The sequence below is a fragment of the Cucumis sativus genome, chromosome 7, assembly GCF_000004075.3.
Source record: "Cucumis sativus cultivar 9930 chromosome 7, Cucumber_9930_V3, whole genome shotgun sequence".
Classification (NCBI taxonomy): Eukaryota; Viridiplantae; Streptophyta; class Magnoliopsida; order Cucurbitales; family Cucurbitaceae; genus Cucumis; species Cucumis sativus.
In genome coordinates, this window is record NC_026661.2 from 11,536,538 (window position 1) to 11,561,450 (window position 24,913).

General features: G+C 34.3%; 1 protein-coding gene and 1 long non-coding RNA gene across 3 annotated transcripts; one reads left to right on the plus strand and one right to left on the minus strand.

Moving 5' to 3' along the window:
- Positions 1-1,975: 1,975 nt before the first annotated feature.
- LOC116405059 lies at positions 1,976-3,447 on the plus strand. Its single transcript, XR_004218114.1, has 2 exons — positions 1,976-2,104; positions 2,382-3,447. It is a non-coding gene; the product is annotated as an uncharacterized LOC116405059 (long non-coding RNA).
- On the minus strand, positions 3,003-24,473 carry LOC101211498 (callose synthase 7). Of its 2 annotated transcripts, XM_004139840.3 has the most exons (42): positions 23,616-24,473; positions 21,898-21,998; positions 20,593-20,705; positions 20,422-20,509; positions 20,226-20,336; positions 19,980-20,138; positions 19,415-19,504; positions 19,208-19,299; positions 18,528-18,651; positions 17,503-17,640; positions 17,345-17,421; positions 17,184-17,271; positions 16,830-16,952; positions 16,621-16,738; positions 16,126-16,457; positions 15,915-15,967; positions 15,634-15,694; positions 14,327-14,408; positions 14,176-14,225; positions 13,968-14,054; positions 13,648-13,752; positions 13,302-13,396; positions 13,142-13,223; positions 12,904-13,067; positions 12,669-12,795; positions 12,456-12,553; positions 12,244-12,352; positions 12,001-12,152; positions 11,322-11,431; positions 11,125-11,244; positions 10,951-11,019; positions 10,653-10,836; positions 10,437-10,548; positions 9,872-9,994; positions 9,620-9,738; positions 9,409-9,492; positions 8,039-8,151; positions 7,736-7,965; positions 6,300-7,097; positions 6,139-6,189; positions 5,769-5,954; positions 3,003-3,649 (listed from the first exon to the last, which is right to left on the minus strand). In XM_004139840.3, exons 1-42 carry the CDS (start codon positions 23,824-23,826, stop codon positions 3,359-3,361), a joined length of 5,820 nt encoding a protein of 1,939 aa, XP_004139888.3. In that variant the 5' UTR covers positions 23,827-24,473; the 3' UTR covers positions 3,003-3,358. The 2 variants fall into 2 exon arrangements, with proteins under 2 accessions (XP_004139888.3, XP_031744469.1); XM_031888609.1 differs by lacking the exons at positions 21,898-21,998; positions 23,616-24,473 and having other exon boundaries at positions 20,422-20,517.
- Positions 24,474-24,913: the final 440 nt, after the last annotated feature.

The following is a 24,913-nucleotide window of genomic DNA, read 5'->3' on the forward strand; positions in this document are numbered from 1 at the left end:
GTAAGAAACCTATTGCACTTACTTCTGCTAGCAATGATTAGAATATATCTTTTTATAAAGCTTGTAAAAGATCAAATAGATTGAACCTAATGTTTATGCGAATGACTGTAACAAACAATATCAAATCCACAATTACAAAATTGAAAATGCCAAGGATTTTATAAAATTTATGGAAAATATGACGATAAAGCACATTGTTTTGACTCATTTGCTAAATTCCTAGAAAGTCATGATATATGTACTCAATACACAATACCAAAAACACCACAATAAAATGGTGTTATAGAAAGACATAATCGTACATTAATGAATATGGTTAGAAGTATGTTAATTAATTATCTTTACATGTGTTCTTGTGGATGTATGCATTAAGAACCACTTAATATTTATTAAACAGGGTTCCTAGTAAATCAGTTCCTAAGACATCTTTTGAATTGTGGACAGGAAAGAAACCTAGTTTAAGGTATCTGCATGTTTGGTGTTGTCAAACAAAAGTAAGAATTTATAATTCATAAGAAAGAAAACTGAATTCAATAATAACTAGTGGTTTCTTCATTGGTTTCCAAAAAAAAAAAGAAAATCTAAGGGTATAGACAATTTTATTGTCCCAACCACAGTATGAGCATAGTTGAAATTGAAAATGTAAGGCGCATTGAGAATGACATAATTAGCGGGAGTTTGTAACCACGTAAAGTAGAAATTCAAGAAGTTATGGTGTAAAATCCTTCATTTATAACTTCTCAACTTGTTGTTTCTGTAGTTGTTGACTTTGTTAACAATCCACAAGAGTAAATTAATGATCAAACACCACATAACGATGTTATAGCAAATGAACCTGTAACTGAGGGACCACAAAAAATAGAGTTAAGAAGATCTATAAGACAAAGAAGATCAGCTATTTCTGATGACTATTTGGTTTCATTTACATGAGTAAAAAATGGACTTATGTATTTATAATGGCAGAATTATCTTCTCTAATAGTTTTCACAAATAAAGAAGAGTTAAAATATATGAATGATAATGAGTTTGGTGTAAGTGGGTCTTTAAGACCAAACTTAACTCAAATGACAATATCGAACAACACAATGGTAGACTTGTTGCCAAAGGTTATACTAAAAAAAATGACATTGACTACAAAGAGATCTTTTCTCCTATCTCGAAAAAATGACTCATTAAAAATTATTATGGCTTTAGTAGCTCATTATGATTTAGAGCTTTATCAAATGGATGTGAAAACTGTCTTTCTAAAAGTGAGAATTTAGATGAAGAAGTGTTCATGGATCAACCAGAAAGGTTTATGGTTGAAGGAAATGAACATATGGTGTGTAATTTAAAGAGGTATATATGGACTTAAGCAAGCTTCCAAACAATGGTATCTTAAGTACAATTGATACCATCACATCTTTTGGTTTTAAAGAAGACATTGTTGATCGATGTATATACCTGAGGATTAGTGGATTATAATCCTTGTTCTATATGCTTACTTACAAGAGATCTGATCATCTTGAGATGATTAGATATTCAAATTCAGATTTTATCGGATGTGTGGATACACGAAAATCCACTTTTGGCTATTTGTTCCTATTAGCTGAAGGAGCAATTTCATGAAAAATGTGTGAAACAATGTATTGTTGCTGCATCCACTATAAAGGTTGAATTTGTAGCATGCTTTGAGGCTATAATTCATTTTTTATGGCTGTAAAACTTTATCTCAAGGCTTGGAATTGTCGACAGTATTGTCAAGCCGTTGAGAATTTATTGTGATAATTCTGTAGTATTTTTTTAAAATGTTGTTATATCATTAATTATTATTGCTAAAATAGTTATCCGTTGCAATTTTCCTTTATTTTAAATATAATATTGTTGTTAATGTGACCCATGTGCATTATATGTCATTTTGTCTTTTAGGGCCCATTATTTTATTAGGTCCATTAGGTAAAAAGATAATGCTTTAATTAAACATTATAATGGGTGATCTCTATAAACATATCCTTAGAAATTGATCCTCTCATGGCCTCATTCAAGTAATTCACTTTTCGCTAAAATTAATTATGTTAAGGGAGGCCAAGTGAAAGAAACACAATCGATCATTCATGGATCAAAGGTATGTGATTCTTTATCTAACTGTAATTTGTAAAATCATCTGGTTCAAAGATCTTTACATACAATGTTAGAGTTTTGTTGTTTAATTATGAAGCTAAAGTTTACATGAATTGGTTTGATGTTGAATGAGATGATTTGTATAATAAAGTTAGGGAGATGTTAAAGGAAATAGAAATGATACTTTTGGGTGGGGTAGAGAATTTGATGTCGAAATTAAGAAGGGGAAGAAACAGGAGGAGTGTTTTAAACGATTGATTAAAGCTCTCGAGGATGCTTAGATGGAGCTGAGAAGAAGAAAGCAGAGAAAGAAGAAGAAAGCAGAGAAAGAAGAAGAAGGTCCGTGATGAGAAAGCGCAAGGATGAATTGGCGATTGATCAAACATGAAAAATTGAGGGTATATTCGATATTATAAAACAAAATTAAACCTCCCGTGTTTTTCATTAATCTTTTGTTATTATACGTAAATTGTTTGGAAAAGTTGCCATCTACCAAAGTTCCCCTAATTTTAAACATCATATTAAGAAATCAAACAAAAACAACCTTTTCCGCCTATTTTAAAAAACTAAGCCGAGATCGAGACTATGTCTCCCTTTCTACCAATAGGTTAGCCTACGATTATTTTTTGAATAATACGGGTGTGAAACTAAAAACTAAACAGGTTTAAGTATTAATGTTCTAACCGCTGAATGCTTCCATTTTACAATATGGGATGCAAGTTTTCATTCTTCCATCAACAGAAGAATAAAAACTCTATATATCTTCATGTGATCTAGTTTCAGTTGGACAATTCTAGTTATTTCATCATTAAAAATTACTACTTTAAATAGATTATAATAAAACTACTGAAACTGAAATCATAATCGACTACACAACTGTGGATAAAATAAAATATGGTCCATGGGGAAACACAGCTATATCAGTATCATTGGATTTCATTTCTTGAGATAATCTTCATTTTTTTATCTCTAGTTCCTATAGATTAAAGAATAGACAAAGAATATGCAAATTACAGGAAATCCCAAACTACAGGAATCATCCTATCAAAATACCTAAGGAAAATGGTAAACTGTGACAATGATCACTTTCTGATCTCTCAGAAGTCTATTTATAACTTTTAACTATGTATTGGGGAAAAAAGAACCACCTACAAGACACATCAAGAAGCTGATTGAAGAGATTCTGTAAATGGACAGTTGATGAGAAGGCCAAAAATGTCAACATAAGAAGCTGAAAGAGAAGAGATATAGTTCAAGTTCAAGTAGATGGGGTAGTAGATGGCATAGTAGTAGATGGGGTAGTAGATGGCATAGTAGTAGATGGCGTTTCTTTTCTTCCAGAAAGAATCATTGAAATCTGTAGACCTCTACTGAATGCTTGATTGAAGAGCAAACGTGTTTGAAACTCTGATACAAATGGGAACCATGACAAAATGGCTATGGGCATGAAAATGACCAGACCCATGATGTATTCATACCCTCTTGCAAGCTCTTTTATTGATTCCCAGAATCCTATGCCCTTCATCATCGGTCTGCAGGCCTGCCCAATCTTTAGAAAGAGAAAAATATGAATCAATATGTTAGGATTCTATCCTAAAATAACACAAATAATCCTAATAAAAGGCTAAAACAGAGGTAGTACCCTGTAGTCTTTATAATATTCAACCAAAAACAGAAGTTCACAAGATGATTTAAGCAAGAAAATAGCAAGGAAAATACAAAACATACCCAGCACCTTGAGAGGACTTACAACCTCTCCTCAGCAGCTTTTTACTACAATAAAACCTACCTACATCAATACCCAAAACATTCTATTTATATCCCTCCTTTATTCATGGGCCCTATCTGCCATATTCTTTTCCCCAATCATCTCTCCTTCATATGTCTCCTGGTTAAGGACCCTTTCGACTTTTATATTTGTGAATAATTTGGGGTCTAACACAATACTGGCTCTTTCAAAACTAATGTATTCTAAGAAAGCTGTGCTAAACCAACCAATGTCCAAGTTTTACCGATGCCAAAGAGAACGGCCAGAACAACACATAGAGTTTAGTTAACTATGATGATCTTCACATCTAACTTTCTAGGTAGATTGGAAAGGTCCAGGAAAAGCAAACGGTAACATGTACACATCCTCAGTTCCAAGTATTTGGCCTTTCACATGCAAAATCAAGCAATTAACGTGGCAAAGTAGCTAGATGTTAAACCATATAACGTTCTTATTAGGAGAGATGGGATCGAAAACAGTCATTTAGTAGTTGATAAGTAGAAGATTGCTTCCATGAGAACATATAGCATTTCCTATTAAACTTAAGACATTTAAGCTGTTTAAAAAATAATGGTTTAGGATGCAAAGTGAGGTCATAGAGTTGTTAGAACTTAGAAGGAGATATCAGAGAATTTTTATAAGTTGATTAAGTTGTTATTGTTGCACGTGTATAGTTAAGTTATTATTGGTACACATGAATAGTTAAGTTGTTATTGTTACACGTGTATTCTGTTGGTTGGTTATAACCATTATGTATAAAATACACTTATTTATGGAAATGAATTACAGAATCTTCATTTCCCTAATTACATTCGTATTAGGAGAGATCCACAAGATTTTCATTAGTACAAGGTCTTTCAACTAAATGTAAACGCATATAGGTTACACCTAAAATGATCAATATCATATATTTGAAAGAAAATAACAGAGGTATATTGTCCTAACAAAGAATTTTCTATAACTTTCAAAACTGTCATTAAGTACAACTTTCCAAGTGACTTGTTAAGTAGAGCATTATTTGATTGAGAGAGATAAACTTTTGGGGAAGTTTTGGGAGACATTAGAAGTTATTGTAAAAGTAATTTTTTTTTTTTATCATGCTACATAATGATAATACATGATTTTACGAGAAATATCAAATTTGGCTGTGATAGAAATGTTAGGTCTCGTATTCAATTATGTGAAGAGGAGGGAAAAGGTATTAAAAGAACTGTAAGGGAGACTTAGACAAGAGAGAAGGATAGGGAAATGGTCTTTTTGTGAAGGCGGTTAAGATCAGACATAATAAACCAGGTAGTAGATTAAGTTTGTTAGTAGATTTCTGTTAGGTACACACATGTTCCAATATCAATTAGAAATTACAATAGGAATAAGTAATTCAAGTTACTTGTACCTTTCTCTTGAGATCTTTTCCAAGCCATAAATTATTCACCAAATTCCTAAGTTCATCCATCTCCACTCTATTGATAACCAATCTCCCTAACTACTTTCCTATCTAAACAATTGCAAATATGCCCTTATAATATTCCTAATTGCATTCCTAACAATTTCTTGTAGGGGAAAATGGGAATTGGGAAGGATAGCAATAACACAAGGAAGGTGTGGCAGGTTGTGTGTAGGAAGCTAGGACGGACCTTTTTTGTTAGTAGATTTGACACTTATTTTGATATGCAACTGACGCAACGTGCATTGGATAGAAAACTTATATTTTGAGCTACCGATTTAATTTTATTTTTTCTCCATTATAAAAAATGGGAAAAAGAACACCTTTGATCCCGAGGTTGGGAAAAGTTAGAAACCTAAATGCAACTAAGCCCAAAGCTCAAGGACCAAAAGTATATTTGTCGTTTAAAAGACTAATAAAACGAATATCACATGAGAGCATAATTGCAAAAGTTACCAGAAGGATGGCCCAGCCAGTAGGCAAGAACGCAAGAATAGCTGCAAATAGATCTGATACTGTGAGGCCCCATACTACAAACAAGACAGTCATGACTGACATGAAACCGAGGAAGAGAAGAGCTTTCAGTATTCTGAACATGAGCTGGAAGTCGGTACCAAATTTCCGTCTGCCCATGGATACCAACTGGTAGCCACATATAACATAAACACCAGTTAGCAAGTGTAGTAATCTATGAAGAATAAACGCAAACTACAATTTCATCAAACAGGGCAAATTAAATCCCAACCAATCTAAAATAGTAGAAATGTTAAAGCAAATTAGCCTTCAAGTTAAGAAAATAATGTGAGATCCTTATACAGGAGTATACCTTTAATACAACAAGAGCAATTAACATGACTACCCAAGAAAGTCCATAAACCTGGAAAGACATTGGAGCAAAAGCAACAGTGAGATTCGGCAACATATCCAGAGAAATACCAATAGGACAATAAGGGAAAATATCTTTGTGATAATAGAAAAAGGCCCTACCCAGAAGCTCTTAATGTTATGAGATATATCAAGGTGGTAAACAATTCCATATTGGTATAGGAGGAACCGTAAAGAAAATATTATCTCTAACACTCTTCCTCTTATTGTTGTACTTTTCAGGTGTTCCTGTTCTCCATCCCACCAAGATTCCCAACTTTTGTCATGGGAGATCCCTATTCCACCACGATTTCCCATCCACCTTTTCCAATCTGTCCAGTCGTCAACTGTCTTTTGCCAGTCAAATCCAGATGGATTGAACACAAAGGGAGCAAACAACCAGGAGGCAACCAGAAACCACATCGAGAAAGTGATGAACAAATAAAGTTTTGAACTGCGGTATGAACTTCCATAGATTTGATAAACAAGTAGCAGAATAAACAGTTCCAATCCTTTGACAAAGTGACTTCGTGAGTATTGCCTATAATTATCAGCAAATTTTGCATGAAAAACAACAAACCCACGTCCAGTAGATCGATATTTAGAACCTCCATGCAAGATTGTTCGACCATAGAAGTGTGCTTTAGTTCCAAGCTGGAATGTGAAAAAAACAGAAGCTAGTTGCAGCTGCATGATAACAAAATCACCAAGAGCAGTCCGAAATCCTTTTTCAAGGCCAATTTCCATAACCATTGGCAGTACCAGCAACAAGCCTAATTGAAATACACTCTGGGTAGCCAAAGCCTCTTCAAGAGCCTTAGTCTGACGCACGGAAGGGCTATCAAGAATCTCCCTTTCAACACCACTCATAACCATGTATAGACGTCCGTATAAAAATAAATACACTGTAAGCACAGTCACCTGCGAGATGTATAATTCAAAAGCTTAGAATGATCCTTGCTATTATGACAAACACACACAGGCAATAGAAAGCACCATTTGTGAATTTTCAAAGAATAATCATTTACTGTAGGCCTCCTCAATTTTGGAAGGAGATTTCGGTCCACCAATTCGTGTTCATTGGTCTTATAACTCATACTACAATAAAGATTCAGCCCCTCACAAAAACTATCCACAAGTTCAAGCCTACCAGGATATCTTAATATAGCCCATCAAGTATCCAAATTAAATCAAGTTGGAAATAGCCAACTAGAAATCATGTTCATGAAGTCGAAGCCAACTAAAAATCATGTGCATCAACAAGTTTTTGAGTAAAAAAGTATAGCATCTTTGCCGGAAAAATATTATATGTACACATTCTCTTAATATTTACATATAGAGCACAGTTAGTAGAAGCAATTACATCTTTCTATATACTACTTAGGAAGAGATTTAGTTAGAAATACAACCACACAAACAGGTGACTGAGTAAATATTTGACCTATTGGAAATGAGGAGTCCATGTGTTAATCTTAAGCAGTTACTCAAGGATAATGCATAGCCATATATAAATTATGTCTTAATACTACTAAAACAAATCTTGCTTATGGAAATAATACCATACTGCTGAAGTAGAATCCAACAGTTGTGAAATAGAAGGACAGCATCCTATAGAAGTCAAAACGACGTCCAAGCCTATAAACATCACGACAGAGTGTCTGCTCTCCATTTCCATTTGCAACCTTTGCCTCAAAAAGTGATATTTGGTTCATTCCCACATCTCGCCCCTTGCCTACTTGGATGTACTCATGATGTGTTACAAACCCCCCACGAAGGGTTGAATTATATCCTGTTAAAATTAGCACAATTAATTGACAGGTGGAATCTATCTGCATATCACCTTTGATTGAAATAAGAAATACCAGCAAATATATCCTCGCTTAGGTTAATGACTCTAGAAGCTTTACTGATGCCACCCCTAGTTATGTGGAAGATTCTGTCAAATATATCAGGATGACCATAATGGAAACGTACCCTGTGAAAGTGACATGTGAGCTTATGAACCTGATCTATGATAATAAGGCTCCAATAAATCAGACCAATTTAAAATCAAAACAAATAAAAATGGTTTTTCACCCCCAAAATACATATTGTAACCAGTAGCATGAAAACGTAGGTTTATAACTTCTGGAGAAGTGAGAAAGGTTAACTGTACATAATCAGAAAACACAGGTTATAATTTAGTAACATGGATAAAATCGACTAGGCCTTTATTGGAGATCATATCCATGATACAGTTTATTACTGATGCGAATCCATAACTCTTATGTTACATAATAATAATAATTGAATGTGTTAGACAATATAATATTAAATTTTCTTTCACACATTAGCTTAAACTTTAGGGTCAATCCATGATTTAAAATGGTATCAGAGCATGTGATCCAGGGAGGTCTTGTGTAAAAGACCCTTTCAATATTATTTCTTCTCCAATTAATATTAATTTCCACTTGTTGAGCCTTCTTCATATTTCAATCCCAATATTGAAGAAGATTGTTAGATGATATAATATTAAATGTCTTTATCCAATAGCTTAAGTTTTTGGGGTTAATCGGTGATTTAAGAGAAAGAGAAAGACTATTTTTTATTGTCAATCATACAACTATAAGGTATAAATTTAAGGCACTAATAAACAACTAGTACTAAACCAAAGAAAATGGGAAGGAAAGTGATAGTGATGACAGTATAATGCGCACTAGGCACTACAGAGTAGTAGAAGATCAAAAGCTTGCATAAATTACCAGCCAGTACTGAACCTAAGAAAATGGGAAGGAAAGTGATAGAGATAACAGTATAATACGGACTTGGCACTAAAAAGTAGAAGATGAAAAATGGATGGACGAAATAAAGCAACCCATAAATTAAGCTAGCAAATAGTCCTTTGAATTAGCTTAATTTCCATTACCAATCTCCATGTCACCTGTTCATGATATCAGGCAGGTATCTCTTAGACCAAAAATGGCTAACACATTTCTAATTTCTCAGTAGCATCCAGACCATTTTGCAGCCTCTTCAAAATTTCAAGATGACAGAGCGTTGAGAGGAAAATAGAAAATTGGGAAGCACCAAGGTACAAATAGACCCATGGAGTGCCATAAAACAAGAAGTTAAAATATTATTAGGCTGCCCACTGTTTAAATCTAAAAGTTAACTATATGCAAGAAGCCAACGTCACATATTTGTAAGCAGTGAACATACAGTGAAATTATATAAAGATAAATCAATGACTTACCTCAGAGGATTTGCCAAAATTCGTTGGCCAATAGTTACAAAACTAGTCTCCTGATTGGACATGAACCAAGCAAGAGATGAAACACTGTAAAAGATAAGGGGAGAAACAAGTATAAAACATTGTCAACCACCAGATGTCAAACCAAATGTCTATATTAAAAATTGACTAGTTACATTCTTGTATAGCAATTACTAGATTCAACATATCTGACCTTCCAGTAAAGATATGCTCCCTCAAACCCAATATCGTGGGTTTTCGATCTGCATGACGGTTTTTCTGGAGCTCTTCCAAAACATTTCTCATTTTGAAAGCTTCTTCAAAATAGTTGTCCTGAGAGAACATAAATTTTTTAAACTAGTAAAGTTGCAACTGTCAACTTCCTACAAAATAATCATTCAATGAATTGGAGACGGTAAAAAGGTGTCATGCTAAACTATTCAACCGAAGATGGAGAGGTAATCACTTGGTTCATGTCTATGGTCTGCAGAGCTTGTCCACGAGTGAAAATAATGGCATGATTTTGATTCTCGGGTTTTCCTTCCCCAATTACTGTTGGAGGACCTGGAAGCTTGATTCGATAGATTTCCTAAAGACATAACAAGCAATTAGAACAGCAACTTCTAGGGAAAGTCCCACAAAAAGTTAACTCCTAGCTGCAGCTGCTACTCTTCAATGAGGAACATAACCAAGGCATCTATATTACCACGTGACTACAGATAAAGGCTGGAGAATGACCAATTATATTTATCAATTGTTCAAAGAATTGAAGTAGAAGTATACCATACCTCAAATTTTGTAATAGAAAATTTGTGGTCAAATAAAGCCTAAAGCTCCAGGTATTTATTTATTTTTCATAAATTTCTGGAATAGGTGTAACTTCTCAGAACTATCACGGAATCCTAAGTAGAAAACAAAACTTTTAAATATTTGTGGCACACTGCATGCAAAATTGGAAGTAACCAGCAAGAGGTTGCAACTCCTAATATAACTGCGAGTAAGTGTAAAATTTAGAAGCTACTCTCCTATACCTCATCTAATTTATCACCTCCCTTCACGAGAACTGAGTAATAAAACTTCTGAGGCCTCCCATTTACTGTCTCCTCTCTTTCATCTATGTAAGCAACACGTAGAGATGGATACCTGCACAATATTATTTATCTATTTATACCCATTATAAAAACAATGTACTTTTGTGTGGATTTTGTACAGTGTAAAGATAGCAACAATATTAACATCTGACTCACTTTAACATCAGATTGAGAATATTAATATAGCATTTTCGGTCACGTTCGTCATCAGACTTCTTTTGAGCACCATAGACTTGGCATGAGACAACATATGTGAATTTCAGATCAACTAGAGCTTGAGCACGATCAAAGAATGCTTTCTTGTCCTTTTCATTTAAGTCCATGTTTCGATAACTACCAACTGCCAAGTAAATAAGAACTTATAGATTTTAAGTATATCAAACTCAGTTTGGGAACAAAATTGGGTTAGATTCTGAATCTCATGATAATAGCAAAATAGATTTAGAAAACATACTGTTCTCCCCAGCACATTCCAGAAAGAATTGAAGCTGAAGCGCATCACGGTAATACATCATACCTCGTACTGATAAACCATCAAAATTTATAGACATAGCCAGTTTTAAGGTTAGGATCCAAAATTTCAAACAAAGAAAAAAGGGAGAGAGATAGGGAGGGGATTTCTTTCAACCTGTTCTTGATAATGTCTGCCCTCTGTAGGATACCCAATGGCGTATTAACTCCATCTTGTCTTTATCACTATATCCAAGTTTTTGGTCTAAAACACGCTCGTAAAAGTTGTTCCATTCATCTAGTATACAGTCAACACAAGTGTAAGTTGCTGTTCATGGCATTAAATGTGAAAAAAGGAAGGAAGATAAAGCTCACCAGGATATATCTTTTGGAGATAGAACAAAATGGATATTCCATCCTCATTCTCCTTCTTAAGCTCCTCATCGGAATAAAGTACATCCTCTTTGTAATAAGGGGTTAAAACACTAATCATAAAACAGCAAGAAAACTGAGTTGTCAAAACAGTAGGTGAAATAGAATAAACAATAATATAACTGCAACTCAATAGGCAACAATAAGTAAAACGCTCAAATGAATAAATTCATGCTTATGATCAAGAACATGAAACAATTGAGATAGTGATCAAAAGAGGGAGGGAGAGCTCATTAACAAACAAACAAACACTCACGAAGGCAAAAACCACCATTTTGATCCAGAGGTACTCTGAGTTTTTGAGCCACTACTTAATTTTTCTTTAATAGCAAAGAAAAATTGCACACAGGACAAAAAAATCACTTCAGCAAGTTATTGAGTCCTCTCTTTTTACTTGTGACCTTATTTTTAAACTAAAAACAAAAGAAAAAACAACCAGCACCATATAAAGATTTAGAAAATTAAATAAAACCTCCAAATGAAACGAATTGTCATCAATTGCCAAAGAACATACTATTAATTTTAAACACAATAGAAAGTATCTTTTTCTCATGAGACAAACAAACAGTGATGTTATCAAAATGGAAATTGAAACATGAAAGACAAATCCAAAATGACGGACCTAAAAGATAGCATGTCACGGACTTTAGGAGCTTTAGGCATGGTCATAAATAAGGAATTCGCAAAGAATGTGATACGGCGACGGGCATCCAAGTTTTGAGGCACATTAATTGCAGATTCCTTGACAGTTAAAAGCAAAGAAAGCCTAACAACCTGTTAACAAAAGCAATATGGTATAAACCCTCATTTTTAGATGACATATAAAGAAAATAACATCAAAAAGCTTAACGATAACTAACAAAACCTTTTCTATCCATGTTTTGGTTTGTGTAAGTTCTATGTTAATATTCTCAAACCTCTGCCCCTTCTTGATATCAGAGTTATCATTTGCATCTTCATCAGCTCCAAGAATTCTTGCATTGGAAATAGGGTTATATAGATACAAGAATATCAAACAAACTACATTAGAAGACAGCGTTTTAATGTTTACGTGTACATATACTTCAAAGGACTTACTGAGAGCCATTAGCCATGACATCCTGCGTGATAATCTCAAAGATGTCCTGGAGAACATTGATTATCTGTGACCCACCAACTTCATTTTCACCATCACGCTGTCAAAGAAAATACTTGATTAAATGTACACACAGTTAATCAAGTCCATGCCATCAGTCTATCAAAGGTACCATCATCGTTGGTAACATTGTTTTTAATACAATAGACACATACCACCAAAAGTTTTAAAAATTTCTCCAGTTTCTCACTGAGTGAAGGAAGACCACTCATCCTGAAGTTGCTTAAGAATTTCTGCTGATGTATGCTAAGTTCTACTTCGTGGCAAATTTCCCGCACAATTCTGTTTTATAAAAGAAAATATCAATTTATCCTGAGAATTGATAGCAGGAAAGGCGGTATTGAGAATATATAAAATTAAACGTTAAATATGATATCATGATGGCCTTACCTCTTGTCTTCTTCATCCTTCAAAAGTGCAGTTACTATATCCCTGAGTGTCTCATAGCATTCTATTACTGCAGAATACATATAATCATCACTTTTAATCTTCCTGAATAAGTCAGCATCCTCCTTTCCTTTAAAGTCTTTTGCCATATCCAATGCTATTGGAATCTAGCATAATTGGCAGAAAGTGAAGTTAGTCACCTAAATCGTTTTCTTACAAGCCTTCAAGGATCTTCTTATACCTTACTAGCAAGCAAGAAAGGAGGCCATTGGACTACGGAGACATCGTTTGAAGAATATGGAACAAGGAGTAAATCTCTATCCCTGCATGAAAGTTCCAGTCAGAAGAAATGTAGGGATCTTCCAATTTTTATATCGATTGAACTTGATTGAGGTGATAACCTGTTACTGATCAGGTCCTCTTGTCGCATAGTTAGTATGAACTCATTCCACACATGAGAGAAGTTGGTGATATTCTTCCTTACTAGTGATTCATCCTGTGATGGAAGAGTACATTTTATACAACAAAATGAACAACTAAAGTAATGGCTAGAAGTCATTAATTATAAGCTCAAAGTATGGCCTCCTTGGATAGAATTGGAACGCACTAAACAAGTTAAACTATTCTTAAAAAAGACATTTTGAAATTTCACATTATTTGACCAATTACTCAACCTCTAAGTAACGTTATTATCATTAGTGTTTTATAATCAAAAGGAAATATAAATGACTTATAAACCAACAGTACCAGGTTCTTTCCCTTGGAATCCCTATCTGAGGATGGAACCAGTCGTTCACTAAAGGCTGAAGGAATGGCCTCAAACCTGGATCGCAACATGCCAAGTGTCCTTATCTAAAAAATACTAAGGTTAGAAAATAATATCACGAAGAAAATTCCATTCACCCAGTTCTAAATTCAACAGTAAATAAACTGCAAAAGGAATGTTCGATTTTGTAATACTGCCCCCCAAAACAAAAACAAAAAAGAAAATTGTAAGTATTTACTAGATACTTTAACTGTTGGCGATAGTATAACTTTCACTGATCAGAAAGATACTTGGCACTAACCTCACCCAGATGGCTGAAGGCTCCATGAATGCCCCCAAAAATGGTTGAAAATATTGCATACCAAATTTGTGCATCCATAAAATAAACCTACACATAACAGTAAGGAAAAGAAAACATTAGTACAACATGTCATGTGATGTGTAGAAATAGTAGAACAAGCACCTTAAATGTAGACCATCGTACATTCATGAAATTTTAGTTCACTTACCAGGACAATTGGAGCCCATATTGCTATAATAACCCCAACATTATATGACACTGTCATTATTCCAAAATAACCATTAGTAATAGCAATAGCAACAGCATCTTACCACGAAGTTTTATTGAAGTTTAATATTTTTAGAATAATAAGACGTTACCGTGTGGAAAGAACTCGTGCCATTGATAATTATCAATATGCATTGACATAATCAACTTTGTAGGACCAACAAGGGGATATATCTATTCAAATGCAAATAATAACCATAAGATTCAGAAAGACATATTTTGCCACTAAACATGGTCAAAATAATTCCACAGTATAGACAATAAGGAAATTTTGTTATCCATGCTTAGTTCCTGCATTTATTGTATCAAATTTAAGTGGTTCAGCATCCAGCCCAACAAGACACAGATTTATCTAAAAGCTTAAGCTGATGGTCATCATACATTTAATTATATCAATACTGTACACACTCTCTTACATGTTGGCTTAAAAATATGTAGAAAGCCCAACATGTGGAAATAAATATTGATTGAGAATCAAAATGATATTACAAGGGTTTGAACAAATTACCTCTTACTTTGATACCATGTTAAATCATCAATTAACTCAAAAATTTAAGCTGATGGGTTATGAAAAATTTAATTATAACAATATTTTAACAGACGAATAGTAGTTCACATTCTTCTTTTATTACTTGGAGAAACATTGTTACAATTCAATCTTAATTGTTCCACTTGGATAACTTATGGTAAACAATTCATTCCCTGAATCTAAATGAGATAGATTATTCCATTCAGCCTTAATCGCAAAATAAGAATTAAAGTTAAATAATAGAAAATACCATATTGTATATAAAGAGTAGTTAATTTACAGATATGGATGAACAACAAACAAGAACGTATAACTTTTCCAGAGCCCCATTCCAAATACTTGTAATGAATGTGAAGCAATCACTCCTCAACGTATAACTTATCCACTCAAGGAACCAGATCTATTAAAAGGATTTATCCAAAAATTTACTGAGAAGAGTATGAAGATAATCCATAAGCTAGAAACAATGTTAATGGCAGTATGTATGTACAAGTCTATATGTTGGTTGCCAAAAGAACAAATAGGATGTTGAATCCTAAGTGGATGACCGCCAAACGTACCTCAATTAGTCTCACAAGAAACTATTTAATTCTACTTTATTTGGTGGCCAAAAAAACTAATAAAATGTTAAATCCTAAATGGGTGGCCACCATGGCCTAAACTCATTCCCTCTAAGTAAGTTATTATTTGCATCGACTCTCATTGACCAGGATCGAGACAACAGCGTTCCAGATGAATAAAATTACAGGTATTTTACAAGTACTCCCATGTAAATACAAAAGCAAAAGATTATCAAAGAAAATAGATTAATAGTATTTATGATATCAGCAAGATACTAAAACCAAATTAACGATTGATAAGAAAAATCACCTCCACATAGTAGCTGAATGCTAGCTTACTGATTAGCAGTAGAATCCAAAACAGTGAATACCTGAACCCAAGAAAGTTTTGTCAACAAAACAAGTAATGGAAAGGGGAAAAGATAGCAAAGCCACTCATGTAACCAAAAGTCAACGTAGCATAAGATCCTAAACCAAAAATCGTAGTCACAGTTTGCAATGCTACAACTGTAGCAGCACTGGAGTGGAACTTCCCTCAACTCCTTGTGATAAATTGAAAGTAAAGGAGTAAATACATAAAGGTATACTTACTTCAGCAATGAGAACATGTCTTCATGCATGCCTCTTCCTATATAAAGTTTAGGCTGCAGTGTGACCAAACCAAACATCAGACAAAAGCATAAAGAGAACTAGAGCTGTAATATGAGATGAAAAGTAAAATCAGAGCCAGACTCAAGATACAAAGCATCTATACAAGCAAACAAGGAGTTCGATGATAGTAAAGAATGTTAAACATATTGACCTGAGCCCACCACGTTAGCAATGTGATAATTCGCCAATTCGAACGCTCCATCTTTTTTCTCAAAGGTGGAAGCAAAAATAGTAAGCAGGACAATATATTTGGTATCAAATATACTGCGATAGCATAATTATAAAATGACTGGTTCTGCCAGTCCGCAGCCCAACTACTGAAAAACTTCACAAGTCCAGTGGGATTTTGCAGGGTATTTAAATAAGCAATTGGTAAAACCACAACCCATGCTGCTGCAACTATAAACTTTAGCAGATAACGTAGTATTTGGGTAAATTTCAAGCTCCTCCATGCAATCCAACTTAAAATTATATCCAGAGTAGCTGCAGATAAACCATACATCAAGATGAAAATTGCCATCAGAATCTTAACAAGAATTGGTTGTGATAAAACTAATCATCAGAAAAAAGCTTGACAAGAATCTGCAATTTAGCACAAATTCTGAAAAAGTATACAAAAAAAATGTAATCAGGATTGATGTCATACCTCTCAAAAAATTAAGAATAGCAGCAGTAATAAAAATGCTCAAAACACTCTTGAAGACATCAGGATCAAAAACTGCAAGAAGAGACCCACCAGGACTCCAGGCAATTATTACCATAGCCTGAAATCATGAAGTTATAGATGATACTGCGTTCCATGAAAAATGAAAAGATTAAAAAGTAATATAAAGAAAGCCAAAAGGTTTACAATACCTGGTATGCCAATATAAAGAATATCCACATTCTGTCAAAGCTTCTATAGAGATGCAAAAAGGTTCGAACTTCAACAAAATTTGTTTTAGGCTTCCTCTTTCCAGCAGCTACTTGGTTAGGATTCTAAAATTCAAATAAAGTTCCACATGAATGTTTCAAAATTATGTGAACAAATACATTGCAGAAAACAAGCAGGCACAAGACAACAACGTTCAATTTTTATGAAGACATTCTGCAGCTGGATTAATCTGCCGCTAGGACAATAATGTATAAATCAACTAGTCAACTAGCACAAAGATGGAGGAATTGGAGACATATATATGTATATATATATATAGAGAGAGAGAGAGAGACCGCATTTGCAGGTTGTATAGAATCTGAATGCCTAAAAAAATCTGATTTGGGGTTCATAGGCCATCCAAGGTTAAAACATCTGTCAGACCTAAATCAACAAATAAATTTTAAGTAAATACTATTGGAAACTCGATATGAATTTACTTATAGGTAAAACATACCAGAAATACTCATTGAGATCATCATAGTTCCGCCAGGTAGAATGACTCGCCTTACCTCCTTTGTTTCGCTTAGCTTCCTTTTGCATAAAGTAAATAATTCTTAGAAATCTTATCAAACTTGGGAACTATTAAATTGATCAAATAAAAGATGTGATTACCATCAGAAGCACTTGATAAATTGGAGTTACAACTTCCCTCAAAAATGATTCCTCATCACGTGCTTCTGCCTCCTGAAATGATTCTCCACTAACAGGATGGACATTGCTATAAAGAATCCCATAGACAACGTCGGCCATCTTGCATATTAAGGAAACAAGAATAAGGTTAAGCATTCTACACAGAAATATGTTAAGAAATTTTAGAAACAATAATATAAATTGAAAAATTGTAACAGTTATGTGATTACTGATGACTGATGAATTCAGTTCACAAGATTGTGGTCATTTTGTTAATCAAACATATCAACTTGTATTCCCCACCCAACCTTGGTGACTCTCTTTCTCTATCTTCACACATTCTCTTAATCCAATATCTAATTACACTTATACATGTGTGAATCTGAATATTGAAGCTTATTAGTCTTTTGTACTTCATTGTATTATTCTTATTCTGGTCCCACAATAAGAATAATTAATGAATTTGTGATCCCATAGGGTGAATCTGCTAACTCAAGTTTGCAATTCAGACTGTAGGCAGGCTTCTTTAGCAGTGTTCCTCCACCCTTCTCTTTTTTATTCTACCCCCCCTGGTTTTCTTGGTATCACCTGTCGACTCCAGTGCAAATAACTGTGAATGGGCTTGACATTTATAATTGGAGTTAAATCCAGCCTCCACTCTGCACCCTTACCTTTTTTCGTCTTTTATGTAGTTCCCAATGAATATATTAGTGACCTAACTTGCAGGAAAGATGGTTGTTAATTATAACTCTTCAGAAAAATTGAAAGTGCAAATCAATTATCCGTTTTAGGGCTAATCAGACTTCTGAAAAATGATGATTATGGTGATGGTACTAATCTATTCATGATCAGGTAGAGATGGTGCTAACAAATACTAGTAACAGATACAGCAATTTCATTTGATATTTTAATGACATCAAGGACAACAAGCATTTGAGAACTAACAATGAAAAGAAATTCATCAAACAATATAAGTGAATAGCAATATAATCAGAAGACACGCATACATTGTGGAAAATGTAGCATAAACATTCAGGCATGAAGCGAATATTTGAAGCTTCGCCCCAGATAAGAAAATGAAGTCCGATGTAAATAAGCTGCAACTGTTGCCGGTCACATTCATGAGGAAACCTGAAAGGTAAGATAGACCGTTAACTTAGTAGGTAAGCTGCAAGAGCAATGGCCAAGAGGAAACCCAAATACATAAACCATGAACTTGGTAGTAGCTCTCAAATGTTCAAATTGCATAATGAATTTTACACAAATTATAAGTCATAATGTAAAATATATGCTTAAATAAAGACATTCGTTGTGTTAGAAGCTTGAGTCATGTTGAAAGTCCAAGAGTAGTTGTGATTTACTTTTACCTAATTTTTTATTCTTTTAACGAGGGTAGTGTTGCCTATAAATTTTCCCCTTGTACTTTTATTATCATAAGAAAATAATAAGAAATACCGGCATCGTAGTTTTTCTCCCTATACTAAGGTTTCTACGTAAATTTGTGTTTGTTCTACGTCTCTACATTCAATAGTATGTTCTCAATAAAAAGTTTAAAATAAATAAATAAAGGCATTCATTAATTGTGAGCATGTTAATATAATGACAACATAGAACAAGGATAACAGAATGAATGAAATTTTTCAATACATTGATTAATGTTGACGATATTTATGGTAATAAGGTATACCCAAGGTTCGGCTTGCAACGAAGATAGTTACACCACGAAATATAGTTCTTAAAGATTTTATCGCTCAGCTGCTGTACAGTGCCACTTTTTAGCTGCATCAAGCAAGTAATATTAAAATGAGATGCAGATCATGGAATCTCATAGAAAATTGAGATCATATCATAAACCCAACAGTACGGAATATCACTCGTTAGCAAAATGTTTTACCTGGGGAGGAACTTGCGGATTCTTATTCCTTATATCAATATTTGCAAGAAGCAGAATTAAGTGTTCCCTCTGGTTTGCTACATTTCCTTTCTTCACATCCAAAAAAGACATGATAGAAGTTAACAGAGTTTATCTTCCCTTCTCCTATATCCTTATAGTAACACAACTAGACTCACTAAAGGAGCGTAACAAATCTAAAAGAATTTATAGAGAGAAGAAAAAAACATCAATCTCAAATATCATGTACAGATCCCCACCATGTGAACTTCTAAACATTATTTGACACAACAAACAGGAAAAATGAAATAAAATGAAAATACAGTAAACAGCCCGGAGTCAAATTTGCAGATGCTTGGACGAATGGTAATAGGGTTGGAATTTGGTTCACAAATTCGCAATTCTACAACATATAAGAAACTTAAACTCTAAACACCCTCCAATGACATTGAGGTTAGAGCCAGCTAACCTTGAGAAACATCTATCAGTTACCCAAAAGGAATTCCATTGTAGTATCATTTTAAAAGAAGGAAAAAAACACCCATTGTAACTAGAGCCTCCAGAATACCTGAAACCCAAAAATGGAGGACAGCCAATCAAGTATATCATTTACAGGTTTCACCCTCTCTGTTGGCCTGGACGGATTTTCATCAGGATTGCTGGTTGAATGAATTTTGGGCATTGGAAGATTGTTCACCTTCTGTAATGCTTCAATTGCTGCTTCAATCTATACAGTATTGATGAAAGCATAGAGTACAATAGCTAAGTATTGAACCCAAGAATACACAATATTAAATAAACTTCTGATAATAACCTCTGGAAGTTCCATGATAGCTGGTTTAACCGCCAAAGCAAACAGGGGGAGAATGTTATAATGTTCATGCTGCTCTTTTTTCCTTTGGACCTCCTTGGCATATTGCTCAGTCTGTGACAATAAATCAAACAAATTATTTCATGTTTTTCTAGAGGCATTGAATTATTAATTGCATAGGAAGTTTGAAGATTATTGCCTTTTCATCAATTTTTGAAGGAGGGACCACTGTCTTTAGAACTTCATATAGTACAGTCGCTATCTGATAAATCTTAGCCATCTCTTCTCTTCAAGCCTCAAAGAGATCAAAGGGTGTAAACAGTGTGAAAACCAAAAATATGACATATGAAAGCCGAAAAACAAAACTCACGGTCGTTTGGTATATTCTCCTCCTTCAATATTGTGCTTATAGAATCTCTGGTAAAAAGCCTGAATTTCTTGAACATCATGTCTTTCAAGTATTGGTTCTGTTTCATATTCTTCCTGTAAAAAATACAAATTTGTGTTGATCACTTTGATTCGTGTCTTGAATCAAACAAGTGCTATACAGGTGAACCTGAACCATTATCTTTAAATGTTTTGGAAGTCTTATCGTTCGAAAAATAGAGTTTCGAGGAGCACATTTCACCCAAGGAGAAACAAATATGATGTATGTCTCCAAAAGCTTTTTTAAAAATTACGCATAATTCATACAGATGCTTAATGATGAAACGCTGTGGTTCCAAAGGATGAAAAATAGCAGTGAAGAGGAAAATTATTCAGGAAACTTTTGACCAACATATGGTGTGATGTTTTGTATTGAATTTTAATTTGTGTAAGGCTATGGTGGTTTGTAGTGATTATCAAGAACGAAAGGAAGGGAAAAAAGAAAACCAAAACTGAAAGAAAGAAAGGGGACTCTAAATGCACAAGTTAATGGTTTGGTAATTAACTTGAGTGAAATACGGGTATGGACATCACAGAGCGACTCATAATTTTCTTAAAATCTAAGACATAGACATGAAAAGGACATGTTTATTAGAGTATAACATTATCAATTTTATACTATCTTTCAACCAGAAGAAATTTCTGAGTTGATAGCCATATGAATTTATATCCTAAAAGCCACAATTTTGAAATATTTTACTCTAAAATCTCATTATTTTGTTCTATTTCCCTATTTTTGTTCTAGATGAAAGTTTGAATAATTGAGTAATGTATCTAATGTTGTTTGGCACGAGTCTCAAAAACACCTATTTATTGGGCTTAGACAATGTGAGCAAAAAATTACACGTATCCAAAATGTGTTGTAGTCTCTATTCAATTACAATTACACGAGTCTCCTCGATCGTTGCACGAATATCCCTCTAGTCGGTACTCTAATATTGTGCCAATAAGTGTTGGGGTGTCTAAAATCTGTTTAGCAAATCTATTGTGCCAATACGTGTGGTGTTTCTAACATCTGTCTGACACACACACACTGCTCACACTAAAATGTCTGTCCTTCATATTCTTTACATTATTTTTCTTATAAAAAAAAAAGTTATTGTTGTTGTTATTATTATTACTATTGTTTTTAAAAAAATAAAAATATAAACCAGAAAAATTACTGGTTTAAGTGATTAATTGAACAGATTAAAAGTTAACTTGAGTGGATTAAAGTAATCTAGAAACAATATGATACTAGAACTTATACCTTTTCAAGCCTGTGTAACAAATAAGTCTTGAATTGTCGAACACCCCGTCCACTTGATGTTGGATCCATTTTATGAGCCCTCTCAAATGCATGGAAGCGGCCTACAAATAAAAGCAACAAGGAATACAATTTAAAATCGCGCTTTTCGCTAAATAGGATTATTGGGAAAACACTAATAAATAAGTCATCTGCACCATCCATTTCATAACATGATCACAGTTAAAACTTAAAACAAGATCCAGCTGCAATTTTTCTTTTACTCAATCTGCAGAAAGAACTACAAGTTATGCAAGGGAAACTTTTTGAAAGAATATAACTTATCAGTGAAGGATAACAGTAGAAATTAAATGGCCTAAGGAGGTCAATAGATGAAAGTTTGTCAAGGCACAAAATCAATCACCCGATCGGTATCGCGTCACTTCCTATATTGGTTATATTTTATATCTCTCATGGTAGAACTAAATGGAGCTTCATTTGATCTTCCAAGCGTATAAGTTGTAAAGTCGGATGCTAGATGTATAGTAAGTACCGATATTATTCTTTTTTTTTTATAAGAGTAGTACCGATATTATTCTTAAAGACCCCTTGATGGAAGTTAAACAGCCTAGTATTTAAAGGATCAGTTGGACGAAAACAAGAGTGAGCCTGCTTATGGAAAATTAATGAAGTGAAAGTTAAAACAGAAGTCTAAGTTTCAATAGAGTCAAATCACGTCTTCTAGTTATAAGCCACAATCTAAATAGATGGTGAGCAACCAGGTGATAAATCCTCCATGCCATTTTGAATGTCTTCTGAAGTCTAAGTCCTTGAGCTAAAGTCTTTGGCAATGATTCCATATTCATCATATTAACATGGCTCTTAATATGGTCATACTATTAGTCCAATTTGGATGCACACTCTCACTTTCTTGAGCACCTTGATTTAAAAGGGGGGGAAAACGTTCAATTCCTTGAGAATTACAGACGGCATTATCAAAGTAGAAAGTTAAAGGTTTGGTTCCATTGGTGGGATGATGACGAGGTGAGCATCTTGCCAACTAACCTCTATAATCTTGTATCATCTAACATAACTTGTGTCCTTTTCAAAGTACAGGATGATCTCGTTTAAAAACTGCTCCACCTCCAATAGGTAATGATCCTAGCAGATTCTTATGGCCGGGGGACAAAAGCTAAATACAACCATTCAGTTTCATCTCATCTTGAAAAGATTTGTGTTTCTATGTTCATATTTTCAATATTTTAGTCTCTAAACTTACAATGTGGAGGCTAGATTGTTCATTTGTTCTATTCCGTACTTCCGCACTGTGTATGGCATTCTATGGTCTTGCCATAACCGTTCTCCCTGGTGATGACTCGGAAACTTCCTAAATAAATAAAAAAATAGCATTCTCTAGCTTGTCTTTGTTCCTATTTTCACTTCTCTTAGTGAGAAGAATGGCTTTTTCTTGCAGGCATTAGTGGCAGTGGAGGATTAGTAGCAGTAGAGGAAGTTCAGGTCCTCCACTGCCACCACCATAATAAATTAGTTGAAAGACTGAAAGAATTAAATCATAAAAATACGTCGAATAATCAATAAAACTCAAGCAGAAGAGTCAGCTATTCCAGGATTTCAGTCATTTCCAACTACGAAATAAGAGCAATAGAAAATGTCGATACTAAAACCAATCGGTTTCTAATAAAAGTGACATTCAAACAATGATGTTTGGTTAGAGTGATTACATAGATAGGCGACTCTGGGATTTTCAGGCTCAATCTCATTAGCCACACGGAGAATGGGGGCAATGGACGCAAGCGACGACGGGACGAGCTCACTGTCAATCCCGGAATTGTCTTCAGGCAACTCAACCATCCGAGTGGGCGTGCGCGTCATCCGACGAGACAACGAACGAGGGGGACCCACCTCGTTCTTGCTCCCACTGGAACTTGCCATAACTTGGCCTTGCAAACCTCAACAACCCGGCAATTGTTCCAGCTGATGGAAATACAAAAACCGAACGAAAAAACGTCGTTGCCTCTAAAAGTCGAAAATTGAGGAAGTGGGCTTGAGTCTAAGTTTGTGCAAATGCGGAAGAAAGTAGGGAAGATCATGTTTAAGTAGTAGAGAAGAAGGAAGTAGGAGAGATGCTTTGAGTGTGAGGTGGGGTAATTGGAGGAGGATGAGCTTTTGGATTGCTCCGCGAGTAAGAAAAGAATTGGAATAGTGAGTCGGATGATTGAATTACTTTGGAGTTTGACAAGGAATTAGGAACGAAAAAGGGAGAATACAAAGAAGAAGCAGTGTTGTTGCTTTCGCTTTCGCTTTAGCTTTAGCTTTTGCTTTATTTGCCGCTAAAAATGAAAATTTTATGCATAAACAAATGTGACAGTCACGATCGCAGTGCTTTTTGAGGAAGAAGACAGAAACCCTTTTGAGTAGTTTGTGTTGTTTAGGAATCTAGATAAGCTGTGAGAAGTATGAAACTCGCTTTTCTCAGGTGGGAGAGAAAAATTAGGTGAGGGAAGAAGCTTTGTTGAAGAAGAAAGGTTCTGTTAGAGAGTTGGAGTTGAGTCGAGTGACTCGTTTTTCTCGCGCCAACACATCAGTGAAGAAGATGAACTTTTTATATATACTTAACAGAATTACATGCGAATGGCCAAAGTAGAAGGAAAATTACAAGCTTTGCCCGCTTCTTTTCCATTTTTTTACTCACTTCAACGGTTGAACTATTCCAATTTCTAACTTTTTCAACCAAACTATGTACCTTATTCCCATTAAATTACACCCAGAAAGTTCTTGTTTTCCTAACCACTGAAAAGAACAGGATGGAGTCCAAACTATTTTGTTTGCACCAAATTCGTCTACTTTCTTAGTTCTGTCTCCATCATCTCATCTCATCTCACCCCAATCTATCTATCAACTTCGTTACCATCCTTTCCAAATATTGTAAAATAAACTATAATATTTACAAACTATATCAACATTTTGAACTTTTTTAATGACTAAAAATTTATAAACTTCTATCACGGTCTATTATTGT

Bases quoted from the DNA above. Each gene is read 5' to 3' on its own strand.
- LOC101211498 (XM_004139840.3), bottom strand. From the start codon at position 23,826: ATGGCAAGTTCCAGTGGGAGCAAGAACGAGGTGGGTCCCCCTCGTTCG. The intron at 13,753-13,967 runs GTTAGTGCCAAG...AGTATTTTTTAG, and splicing joins CCTTCAGCCATCTGGGTGAG to ATAAGGACACTTGGCATGTT. The intron at 13,068-13,141 runs GTATAAGAAGAT...CAATTATGCTAG, and splicing joins CTTTCTTGCTTGCTAGTAAG to ATTCCAATAGCATTGGATAT.